This window comes from Musca domestica, unplaced genomic scaffold (assembly GCF_030504385.1).
Source record: "Musca domestica strain aabys unplaced genomic scaffold, Musca_domestica.polishedcontigs.V.1.1 31, whole genome shotgun sequence".
Classification (NCBI taxonomy): domain Eukaryota; kingdom Metazoa; phylum Arthropoda; class Insecta; order Diptera; family Muscidae; genus Musca; species Musca domestica.
In genome coordinates, this window is record NW_026712309.1 from 6,185,949 (window position 1) to 6,199,013 (window position 13,065).

Genomic DNA, 13,065 nt, shown 5'->3' on the forward strand with positions numbered 1-13,065 from the left:
GGCCTACCTTCTCTTCATGGTAAAAGTTAAATTCTATGCTGATGATCATATGTAGAAGGTCGAATTTTAAAACAGGACAAGAAGAGATAATATTCATTTAACTAACTTTATGGACACCAACAATTTTTTAGAATATAATGAAGTACATTTTGATGTTTCCGAAACAAAACATCACAGAATTGAATAGAACTTGCAAATAAAATATTGAAACTTTTTGATTTTGGTTTAAATTCATTTAGTGTTTTAAACTTATGGATCCTGAAAGAGCAATGAAAAAGAAAAATAATTATTTTTCAGATATTATTAAAGATTTTCATACTTTCAGAAACATGCAGTATGTTTTCATATAAATGAGTTAACCCACTGGATTTGGATAACATTTTCAAATCCATTAGTTTTACTTCAAATAAATCCCTTCAAAGTAGGTTTACTCATGGCTCAAAAAGAAAGGTAGTTTAACTTCAAAGCAACAAGAAAGTGCAACTCTGTATTTTAGTCTTATTGTGTCAAATATATATTTAAACATTCAACCTCTAGTTTTGTTTATTTAACATATGAATGGAACATTGGGTCTAAGATAAGGGGGCAATATTGTTTTATCCCATTAATATCAATAACATACATTCCTTTTGCAACTGAATTTAAAATAATTTCAAATTTTTTTCTTTGTATTGAAAATTATACACACACATATAAAAACTGTGTATATGTGTTGACAGAATAAGGGCACCAAAAGAAACAAATTATATTCAGTAGATTGCTTAATTCTACCATCTGTTACCCTACCCTACACAAAGTTCTAACGTAAAAGTTAAACTTAAACTTTCTACAATTTGAAAAAAAAAATTGAAAATTAAAAAATAATTTTGGAAAAAAAACTTCCGACTTTTTCAATTTGATCTAAATTTGCACAAGGGATCATTGCAAATGTGAAACGAATTTTTAGTTAAGTAGTTCGTAAAACCACAGAAATACAGCGCTTAGACTATGCCCGCTTCCTGTCAGAATTATTCAAAATTATATGCAAGAAGTTGTATTTTTCCTAATAATTTTCCTCACTTTTTAAAATTTGATTGAAAATATTTTGTTTTTATTTTTCAAAACAATACATAAAATTGACAGAGGTCGGACACACTTAGAAAACAATTGTAGTTAACTGGTAGCTCTATCTTACCTTCTTATTGTACAATGGGTAAATCATAACAACATTAAAATTAGGCACTCACTTGAGAATTCTTATAATAAATTATGTAACTCCGATTGTTTTAATACCAAAATTGGCAATGACTTACTCAAAATGTGTAATAAAACATGTATTAATTGTAACATAATTAGAGTGCGGTAAAAAAGCAACATACAGACATAACTACCTGATAAACTATCAAAACAATTACCCGTGCTCTGCAAAATAAAGTTGTCATTTGCAGTTTAATTTTCACCGGTAGCTGTAGACCTATTCTGTAACTTTTTAATAAATTAATTTATTGTTTATTTTACAAGAAATTTATTTGTTTGCTTTTTTTTTGTTACAATAACAAAATCAATTTTAACAACTTTTCAATTGCATTAATGAAAAAAATTATTGAAACAACTAAGAGAATAAAACTATCTTTCTACCTCAAAAGTATTCAGCAAATTTAATTTTTTTTTTATTTATTCGATTTAATTTTGAATGCTAGACGTATTTGGTAATATTTATGTACCTACATAAATGGCCAACTTTTTTATGAAAACATTAAACATTAGGTATGCGCCTATAATAACAAAAAATAATTTGGAAATAATTAAAATTGGGATTCGTTCCAATATATCTATTGTGGGGTTTGTTACTGCTTGTTAATGATACCTTCCCATATTTACTCAAGTTGAAATGACATTGAATATTATTGCACTATATCGAATTCTACTGATTTCGGCTAATAAATGAAATTAAACAGAATTCCGTGCCAATAAATCACTTTTGATATTATAGCAATAAAGATAAAAATAAAAATATTGTATACCTAAAAAATGGATAAAAGGTGATTAAATTTTTCAATTGTAATCAGTACGATCAGACATTAGTCAAAGAATTTCCAAAAATGAAAGCCCTCTCAGTATTATTTTTGGTGGCACTGATTTGTGGTATTTTCCACATATCCTTGTGTGAATCGGTAAGTGATTTATATAAGTGTTTGTACTTAACTTTAATATTATCGCAATCCTTCATTGCTATTTACATTTTCATATGCATAGTCTTATAGCCACAGGGAATATTTACCATTTTATATTGCCAAAAGGTTCCCTCCGTATCATGCCATTTGAAGTCGATCTAGCCCTGCCTGTTTGTCTGTCTTGGTCGAATAACAGTCTTGCGTCTTGTGTCTTGCGTACAATAACAGTCAACGGGAGTATCCAATTTGATACAAGCTAGGTTATCATGTGCATCGTCCGGCCAGACCGACGGACATGGCTATATAATTTTCAAGTTAAAAAAAAAAGTTATGAATATTGAAAATATTTAGTCGTTGTAAGGGAGCTATAGGGAGCTATTAGAAGGACCGAAATCTATTGTATATATTCCAATGTACGCAATTTCAACCAAATTGGCATGATGCCAGAATAAGTTCACCGATGATATAAAAGGGATACGGAAACCTCCATCATCGTAATTTTTAGACTTGAGTTAAGTACGAAATTGCTCTGATAAAATGTGAAATTTGCCTCCGATTTTCTAAAATATTGAGCTAAATTCATAGTGTTTGACAACGTGTCCTATTCCGCAACAGAAGCTCAGTTTTCATAAAAAAATGATCGTTTGAGACGTGCTGTGACACACCAGTTGTATTACATCACTTATTTACTCGACAAGTGTCGATTTTGCAGGAATACCATACGCTTTTTCAACTACAAATTTTATACCTAGCTAGGAGCATTACGGACATCAATATCGTGATGGTGAGGAATTCATAAATGATTACATTGTCTTTTGAGCATACAGAGCTTTCAGGATATCATCAAGTGCGCTTTTGAATATGACATTTTTTGCGTAAATAAGCGCAACTAATGACAACTCACTTTTGATGTACCTTTCTTTTTAAAATTCCCAGGAATGTCAAGTGTGCATGACAACCAACGAAGCCTATTGTGTGGATGAAACTTCATATTATCTATGCTTGGATGGAAAAAATCCATCAAAGGCACAGCTACATCATTGTGAAGAGGGTCAGGTTTGTACAACAAGCGAAAATATATGCGAACCCAAAAACGGTGAAAATAATGTCGTGAACAATCCAGTCTGTGGCGGATCCTGTAACAAATGCCCAACAACAGGACGCTACACTTGCGTTAGTAAAACTAAATTTGGACGTTGTGTCAATGGGGCAATAACAATTGTCAGTGCTTGCGAAAATGGACACATATGTAGCGCTGAATTGTACGAAAAAACCGGAGCAATTTGTGCCCCACAATGTGTGGCCGACTTCGTAAGTGTTTGCAAATAAATCAAAAATAAAGCATGTTTAAAGTAAATTATATTCAATTAGTATGAGGTATCTGCGACATGTAACAATGCTGAGCCAACTACCACTACAACGACCATAGCACCAATTGACGTAGGCCGTCTAAAAGAACAGTGCACAACAGCAGAGGCCGATCATCCCAATCAAAACAACTTCGTTATCAAAAACGCTGATGATGCTGACTGTAAAACGTATGTATAAGTTCACCTTCAGAAGATTGTTACAAAGAAATTCACTAATTTGCTCTTTTCCAAATAGATACATATACTGCGAGAAATTCGATGACGGAATGGACGCACTTTTAATGACATGCAAAGGAGGGTACTTTAATTTGACGGACAAAAAATGCCAAAACGAAAAACCCACAGATTGCAATGCACAAGCACCACCACCTTCTGAAACTTTATAAATTTCAAGATTCCTTGTTTCTTTACATTAGTCCATATGTACGTGTATAACAATTTTAAAAATACATTTGAACTATAACTTGGAGTATATTTTATTATGTTTCTCACTCTTTTGGACTAGCACCAGATTGTTTTTTTTTTAACAACACCATCATAGGAAACGAATAACATTTTGTAGTGAGAAGCGTGACCTGTAAAATAGCTTTAATAGTAACACGTTGTTGTGGACGCGGAAAACTAATTTGTCAATGTGTGGAAGCATATAAATCAAAGTGATAAGATTAAATATGTACATATACGCCGAAGCTTTTGCCATATACATAAACTTAACCATGATGGTTCGACTTAAAGATGATGAAGGGTGTTAAAAGGACTTATGTTTACGTTTCGATGCGAGGCAACACCGAACGTCGCACAGTGGTTCCTAATTGTATTTTCTGGTCAAAAATCTGTAAATTTTGAAGAGAAATAAATATATAAACTTACCCACACTGCATTGATCATAATCATAAGCAGTTATGAATATAAAGGCTTATATGTGGAATATGGTTGATCGGGACACTATAAGGTGAGTATCATATTCCACATATACGATTTATACCATGGAAAGATGGGTGTTTGCACGTTCGTATTAGAACGGTACGAAAAGTATTAAATTGTACTAAATATGGTACCCTTTGTATTTGAGGAAGCAGTGGAGCTAAAATCCTTAAATTTGGAATGAAGGTGTATGCAAGTGATGGAGTGTATGCTAGATGTGCCAAAGGTTTTTTGGAAATTCGCACTATAGGTGTACGAAAAGTTCTAAAATGTACTATATTTGGTACCATTTCGTATCATGTGAACGGTTAGAGCTAAAATTTGGAATGGGAATCAATACACAAATAGGGTCGATATAAGGAGGCAGTTTTGGAAGTGTGTACTCATGTATACGATAAGTACTAAACTGTACTAAATTTAGTACAATTTGAATTTTAAGAAACGGGTGGAGCTGGAATATGTATTTATGTGCACGAATAGTACTAAATGGTACTACATTTGGTACAATTTCGATTTGGGTGAATTGATGAAGCTGGAACTCTGAAATTTAGAAATAAGATTACTTTCGCTTTCGAGCACTGAGGAATGAAGGTAGTTTTGAAATTCGTACCTATGTGTAACAAATAGTATTAAATTTTATACAATTTTAATTTTGGGAGAGCCAATAGAGTTGGAATACTGAAATTTGAAAATAAGATTTCTATTGGACTGTATGATGTAAATAGTAGTTGTAGTGTAGTTACGAAAATTTGTACTTAATGGTACTAAATTTGGTACAATTTGAATATGGGTGAACCAATATAACTGAAATTTGGAAATAAGATTACTTTCGGAGTGTAGGATTGGGGTAAATAGGTAGTATGTACTTATATGTACTAAATGACCCAAAATTTGGTACCCATTGGAATTCTGATGAACCGATGGAGCTGTAATTCTGTGCACCAAAGCGATTTTCGAAATTCGAACTTTGAATTTAGGAAATGTTCTAAAATGTTACTAAACTTCTAGAATGGTATCATTTGGTATAATGTGAACGAATAGAGCTGAAAACTTGAAAAATTTTATGAGAATTAACGTTGGATAGTAAGTTTGATATATGAAGGTGGTTTTGGAAATGTGTACTAAGTGAGGGAAATGTACTAAATTTATTTGTACAGTTTGGTTTAGGGTGAATGAATGAAGCTGATATTTTGTATTGGGGTCCTTGTTGGTAGTAGGTTCGTAATTAAAATGTGGTTTTAGAAATGTGTACTACAAGTGCACGAAAAGTACTAAATAGTATTACGTTTGGTACAATTTGGCTTTGGGTGAACAGAAAGTGCTTGAAATCTAAAATTTGGAATTAGGGTCGCTGTTCATGTGTAGCCTGGACATATTGGGGAAATGTGTACATTAATTGTGCGAAAAATACTGAATGGTACAATATTTGGTATTGGGTGAAGGGATAGAAATTAAATTCCGAAATTTGATATTTATTGGTCTTAATTTGTAAAGAAAATACTAAGTGGTACTAAATTTGGTATTCGGTGAAGGGACAGGTTGGATTCTCGAAATTTAATCTTGAGGTCACTGTTGGTATCTGGGATTGAGATATGATAGTGATTTGGGAAATATGTACCATAATTGTACGGAAAGTTTTTAATTGTACTTAATTTGGTATTGGGTAAACGAATAGAGCTGAAATTCTGAAATTTGATATAGATGTCACTATTGGGATCTGCGGTTCAGATATGGAGGTGGAGGGTTTGGAAATGCGTCCGAAAGTTGTTCGAAAAGTACTAAATTGAAAAAAAAATTAGTAATGGGGGAAAGTGTAAGAGCTGATACCCTAACGTTTGAAATGAATGTAACTAATGTTGTTCCGTGATTGAGATATAGAGATGGTTCTGGAAACATGTATTAAAATTATACGAAAAGTACAAAATTATACTAAATTTGGTATTGAGTGAATGTGTCGTGCTGGAATCTCGTAGTTTGATATTGGGGTCTCTCTTGGTGTCTGGTGTTGAAACATGGGTGTAGTTTTGGAAGTGTGTACTACAGAATGAGATAAAAAAATTGCAACAAAGTTAAACGCCATAATTTTTACACTTTTTTAAATTTTTATTCAACGAAAGCAAAAAAAGTTCGGAAATAGCATCAAATTTTAGGATAAGTTTGAGTTTGTTCGAATTGGTCACCTTTGGCACGAACAATGGCCTTCAAACGGCAAATTAAATCGTCACACGCTGCCTGAATGTTGCTCTGCGGTAATTTGGCTCATTCCCGCTTGCTTGAGGTGATTGACACTTTGGTATTTTTTAGTGCCAACCTTGCTTTCCTAAAATACTCATGACACAATAGTCAAACGGATTGGTATACGGAGATTTTGGTGGTCATTGTGCGCTGGATATGAAGCGGGGAACCTCATATTGTAAACATTCTTGGTTGGCGCATGCAGACTCCGATGGTGCTGAGTCCTAGTGGAATGTCCAAGGTCTGCGGCCAAAATGACCTCTTTGGCAAGTAAACACGATTTGTTTACAAACTGCTGGACAACGAATGTTTTCCCATCGAGAAAACCAAGCGAAGCAACTCTTTAGCTCTTTTGAGACTATTTTATTTCTGTTGTGGTGTAAGTTCTTCCCCTCTTTGGAATTACAATGGCTTTACCCCGAGAATTCCACCACGAATAACAGTCTGAAGTTGGTAGCAGTTTTTTCATCTCACCCTGCATAATTGTTCGAAAAGTACTACATGGTAATAATTTTGAATCGCTGCTAGTGTCTAGGATGGAGTGTGAGGATTGTTATGGATATCCGTGCTAAGTGTTACTAAATTTGCTACTGGAATAGAGCTGAAATTCTAAAATTTGGTTTCTTGGGTTCACATATGAAGACGTTGAAATAGATTTGGACAGAAAAATTGGATGCTATGGTTTTACTAATATCCTCGGTCAACTTCAAAATGAAAGATTTTGAAGCCTTATTGGTGTAAAAGATAAAAATGTTCCTATTATTCTTTCCGAACAGAGAAAAACTTGAAAGTCTGAACATTAAATATGATCTATTAAGTTAAGATTAGCAGATTTTTTATTCAAAAAAAAAAAAAAAGAGTACTAAAAGATTGAATCTAAATTTTATCGTGGATTTTTCGCTGACGAAGTAGCGGCCACTTGCTAGTGACCATTAAATGGGGAAATGAATAGAGTGTCAAACATATGGATTCTACCAATAAATAAAAACAACAATGTTACAATTGTCAACGAAAAAGGGCATTACAAGCATTACATTAAGAACAAGAAACCAAGTGAGAGCGAATTGAGAAAGACATTTTGAGACTTTTTTCGAATGTTTCTATGATCCATTGCTTTTTGTTCTTAAAACGTAAAAAACAAATAAATTGCATCAAAATATTTCTGGTGTTAAGATGTGCTTCAAAAATGTCTATACCTTACAAAACATTTGCTGTTCGTTTACTTTTTGCACCTTTTTTTCTTTCGAGAAAACCTATTATGAAACAAACAAGAATTTTCCTTATATCTAACGGCCGTTTAGTAATTTAATCACATGAAAATTAAATTATTTTATAACTATATTATACGCTGTTGTATTTTACTTTGTTCCAGTGTTCTGATCTGCTGGGGTTTGCAATGTGGTCACGCTACTTTATACGTCTATATATTATGATGTAGTTGGTAGTTCAGTGGTAAATTATTTTCGTTTTTTGCATTTGTTTCGTCCTTTTCTTCTTCGTCCTGGAGTTTTTGGAGATTTGCCATTCTTTTGCTGTGATACACTACTGGCACTGGTTTGTTTACTAATGCGATTAACTGCGCTTTGGCCGCCAATTTTCTTAGATGGAAGCAAATGTTGACTTACAAGTTCGCCCAAAACACCCTGGTGGGCCAGCATAGATAAGAACGCACAAATAAACTCGTCATAGTTATGCGTTCGCCGGCAGTCATCTACCTGCAATAAAGATTTAGAAGGTAACGAATAAGAAGGTACGAACTGATAGATATAAAACCCTCCTACCCTTGGTCCACGTTAGTACCCAACAAAATTTACTAAAAATTTCAAAATTGCTCTCTTTACTCGTTCTCATTACTGGACTTTTGGGTAACCAAACAACATTTTGTACAAAATATTGGGTTATCGTACATACCTTATATTAGTATTTTTATTTTTTTATTATTATTTTTTTAGTATAAAAACCCTTTAACATTGCCGCCACTTAATGATATTTTAAAGCTTTTAACAAGTTATCCATCCTCGTATCAGAATACTGATTCACAACAAATGCCGTTGACTTGTGTCGACGATGACAAATAGAATATAGATAATTATAAAATGCGACACCGACCCACGAAGCGGGTGGGCATCGGAATATTATCTGAGAACCAGAACTCTTGCAACCTTCTCTAACTTCTCCTACCTTATCTTCATTGTGCCATGAGGGTCAATTTTTTCAAAACAAAATTATTAATTTTGTATTTTCAATTAAAACAATGTGTATTGACAAAAGCTGGCTTAACTGTGTCACCTTATAAATACAACTTGTACTGAAGGCGAGCAATATCATACAGGGTGACATGAAAAAAATGCAACCAATTTAGACTGCTGTCATTTCTAAGCCACTCGTCCGAAAGCTGTTAAAATTATTGCAGTAACAACTCATTAAATTGTTTACAAGCGTACAAGAATTGAGAATTTTCCAGAAAAAAAAGTTTTTCGTGATGGAATTCAAGCGTGATAGTGAGATTTCTTTATATACCATTTTCAGATTAAATGAAACCTTTTGCAATTGAAATTAAACCTTTTGCAGCGGAAATGAAACCTTTTGCAACCGAAGTGAAACCTTTTGCACCGGAAATGAAACTTTTTGCAAATCACATGAAACTTTTAGATTTATAAAAAAAAAAAAAAATTTATTTTAAGTAGGTTTAAAATTAAATCAACTGCAAACCAAAAAATAGACTCAAAAGAGCTAAGAAGTTGTACGCATGGCCGAAAGTGGTGAACTGCCGAAATTGGTTTTTCGTCAATGGTTACAAAATGAGGTTCCTCACTTCATTTCCAGTGCACAATGGCCACCAAATTGTGTCTGGAGTAGTTTGGACAGCAAGGTTGGCACAAAAAAAAATACCAAAGTGCCGATCACCTCAAGCAACCCATACGTGTGACGGTTTCATTGTCCGTTTGAAGGCCATAATTCGTGCCAAAGGTGACCAATTCGAACAAATCTAAACTTATTCTAAAATTTGATGCTATTTCCGACATTTTTTGCTTTCATTCAATAACATTAAAAAAATGTAAAGATTATAGCGTTTGTCTTTGTTGCAGTTTTTTATCCCACCCTGTATTTGTAAACCTAAACAAAAATTAGATATTTCGAATGAATTTTTAAGTAGTTAAATTATGTATCGTAACATCTTGAGGAATTCATTTATTCTCTTCCAAGGGTGGTAGGTATATTCCAAAGGGAGGTCTACATTGAACAATTTTTGAGGGGATGCTTCCTTCAACATACTGAAAATCGGGAAGTAGCCTATGAATTGCAGACAAAACACTATGGCATCGCGTTCAGTATATGTAACGTTTAATGCAAAAATAACTTTGATATCCCGGATTTTTACTGATTTCCCACGATGTACCAAGTCGACTGCAACAAAAATGTATATAGAAAAACAACTAAAATGTGTGCAGTATGATATTGAGTGTAAATTGGTTCTGTAGTAAATCAACACGCGTTGAACTTATCTCAATGATTTAAAATATGCAGTGCAATTTGAAATAAAATATACGAGAATAAAATACCAACTAACAGGACTCTTACCTTAAACATATATCGACGATCATTTTCATCGTTTAAATGCTGCTCGTTAATAGCTATCTCCGAGTCGAGGTTTTTTAGAAGAGATTGCAAATCTCTTACGGTAAAGGCGTTTGATGCATCTAAAAGTGGAGATGGCGATACACTTCTTGCCTGCGCTTGCTGTTGAGATGTCGCTTGTTCTCCATTTTCTTCAGTCTTAAAGGTTGTTCCATCAGATGTTGCTTCATTTGCTTTAAGTAATTTTTGAAGGGTTCCGGAAACTATTGCCTGGTTGGTTCGTAACATTTTCAATTTGTGAGTTATTGCAATTCGTCTATCTGGTACCACAGCCATTAAGTTGAAACGGATGTCCTGTTCGCCCGTAGCAATGCCTAGACGTTCTGCCATAACGCGTCTGAATTTATCTGTCCAATCTTCACATTCTTCCCAACCACCATGGTCCATTGGATACGGTTTCAAACCATCCAATTCAAAAAGATGTCCATTAATCGGCACAAAGCTTACAAAATGGAAAGCTTCACCAGTGAATCGCCCCGTTGATACGCCTGAGCCAGCATTTCGCTCCAGTAGTCGTTTTGCTTGTGGCATAGCGTGTGAGTTGTGAGCACAGGCCAGTTCAGGTGTGTTGCCAATGGCCCAACCCTTATTTTCTGGTGACATGCCCTTAGTATGGCTCTTCAGCCTTCCTAACGTCTCTCCAAGATGAATATCGGACTCGTCACAGTTTAACAAAACTGAAAGCAGTGCATGCGTTGCACAGCTGTTTGGAACCACTTGCTGTGCAAAAAATATGTTTGCAACAGCCTCATCATCCTTGACAAATATTTCGGCTGTTGTTTCGACAATTTTCCGACGTGCTCTCCTTTCTTCAATCCATCGAAAGAGAAAGATGAAACCATACACTGGGCCTTCGATTGGCTTTTGCAAATCGTATACTTCCTCCACCTGAACACCCTGTACACCAAAATCTTCTAGCAGCAACGTAAATAGCCCCGGATCTGATTCTAATTCGAGCCAGCCTTCAGTGAGCCGATTAATGTCAACCGGCATTTTAGAAGACATGTCCTCTTTTTATATATCTTTTTATTTTCCAGATATATTCGTTCCTTTGTAAATAATAAATTAATAAATATAATAACTACAAATACAACAAACCGACGCTTCTTAGGATGGAATGAAGAATAACAATAACCATATCATTATGCGCCGATATGGCATCTCTTAAAGAAAAATAGGAGATGGGGGCAGATGGAGATAAAGATGAAGAATCAAAACAAAATGTCGACTTAAGAATACGAAGATGGAAAACAAACAGGGTTAAGGGGTTTATAGGTTCATAAAAAAGCATGGTTCCAGGGCTGCCACAATTCGCGAAAAAATAATGGTAAGTGGCCACTATTAAGAAAGCGAATTAACGGGATATGGCATGAGGAAGTTACAAAACAAATAAATATGTGGAATCAAATAAGTTTGTAAAAAGTTAAATTTCTAAACAGCGGCGAGTCCTGATGAATTAACTGACATGATTACACAGCAAACATTTCCATAGACAGATGGTACAATTATTAGGTTTGTACCATGGTAGAATAAAACAAGTAGATGCATCAACGCTTGGGAACATTGATATGTCAAATATTTTATGTTTTTTTTTTTCAAAAAGAAGTAGATTTATATGTGTTATCTTATACGACGCCAATCGGAGGTTGTTATGGTGTGCATATATTAACAATTTTTACAATTTTTTTCATTCAAAAATTTCAATTCCAAAATTGGTTTGATAGTTCACTGTCCCAGCAGCTGTGTCGATGCAACTACTTGTATTGTTCTACCATGGTTTGTACGATAACCCAATATTAAAATGCTGTTCGATATCCCAAAAGAACAGAACATGAGAGCAAGAGAAAATATCAATTTTGACAGTTGAGAGGTTGTAAAATTCGGCTGGCTTCTTCGGAAAATACAAACGAACATAGGGCCAACGCAAAACTCCTTCGTTACTCTACATTATCAACTTTATAATTGGCAGAAGAATACAGGTAGATGCATCAACTCTTGGGAACGTTGACACATCAGAATTTTTAATTTTTTTTTAAGAAGTACATCTTTATATGTTTTCTTGTATGAAACTAATCGGGGATTTTTATATGGTTTTCAACAATTTTTACAAATTTGAATAACATTTCATTCAAAATGATAATTTTAAAAATTGGTTTAACAGTTCATTTTCCCAGTAGCTGTGTCGATGTTACTACCTTTATTCTTCTACCAAAAATCCATGGTAAAATTAAGAAGGTAAAGTCATGTGATTACATGACATATGTTTACAATTTTTTTTTTCAAATTCATACATTTGACATCTCATTGTCAAAATCTATAATCATAAATCCATTGTATACACACAGATATGGTAAGTTAGTTAGTAAATGCATTATTCCACAACTAACTACAAATTGGTTGAAAAGTCATCTGGAGATCAGAAGGTAAGTAATCACAACTGGTTGATATTCAGATGACTTTTCAACCAATTTGAAGTTAGTTGTAGAATAATGCATTTACTAACTAACTTACCAGCGGGGCATTTTTCAACCATTTGAGAAAATCGTTAGTTATAAATGCATTATTCTACAACTATCTTCAAATTGGTTGAAAAGTCATCTGGATATCAACCACTTCAAACACCAAAACGAAAATAAATTGCAAAAACAAAACACATAGAGAAAAAACGGCCCTAAAAAACAAAGATGATTGGTTATATCAAATTACTTTGCATTAATTCGCATAATACATTTCCAAATATACTT

At 33.8% G+C, this 13,065-nt stretch overlaps 2 protein-coding genes across 2 annotated transcripts; one reads left to right on the forward strand and one right to left on the reverse strand.

The window, feature by feature from the left end:
- The first annotated feature begins 2,020 nt into the window (after nucleotides 1–2,020).
- LOC101889958 (uncharacterized) lies at nucleotides 2,021–3,997 on the forward strand. The gene is made up of 4 exons (XM_005175449.4): nucleotides 2,021–2,153; nucleotides 3,090–3,464; nucleotides 3,525–3,691; nucleotides 3,759–3,997. The coding sequence occupies exons 1-4, from the start codon at nucleotides 2,082–2,084 to the stop codon at nucleotides 3,907–3,909; spliced, it is 765 nt and encodes a 254-aa protein (XP_005175506.1). The 5' UTR covers nucleotides 2,021–2,081; the 3' UTR covers nucleotides 3,910–3,997.
- A 3,959-nt stretch (nucleotides 3,998–7,956) lies between these two features.
- Nucleotides 7,957–11,453, reverse strand: LOC101890123 (ubiquitin carboxyl-terminal hydrolase calypso). Its single transcript, XM_005175450.4, has 2 exons — nucleotides 10,265–11,453; nucleotides 7,957–8,397 (listed from the first exon to the last, which is right to left on the reverse strand). The coding sequence occupies exons 1-2, from the start codon at nucleotides 11,324–11,326 to the stop codon at nucleotides 8,140–8,142; spliced, it is 1,320 nt and encodes a 439-aa protein (XP_005175507.1). The 5' UTR covers nucleotides 11,327–11,453; the 3' UTR covers nucleotides 7,957–8,139.
- Nucleotides 11,454–13,065: the final 1,612 nt, after the last annotated feature.

Bases quoted from the DNA above. Each gene is read 5' to 3' on its own strand.
- LOC101889958 (XM_005175449.4), top strand. From the start codon at position 2,082: ATGAAAGCCCTCTCAGTATTATTTTTGGTGGCACTGATTTGTGGTATT. The intron at 2,154-3,089 runs GTAAGTGATTTA...TAAAATTCCCAG, and splicing joins ACATATCCTTGTGTGAATCG to GAATGTCAAGTGTGCATGAC. The intron at 3,692-3,758 runs GTATGTATAAGT...TTTTCCAAATAG, and splicing joins GATGATGCTGACTGTAAAAC to ATACATATACTGCGAGAAAT.
- LOC101890123 (XM_005175450.4), bottom strand. From the start codon at position 11,326: ATGTCTTCTAAAATGCCGGTTGACATTAATCGGCTCACTGAAGGCTGG. The intron at 8,398-10,264 runs GTAAGAGTCCTG...TCTTTATTGCAG, and splicing joins ATCGTCGATATATGTTTAAG to GTAGATGACTGCCGGCGAAC.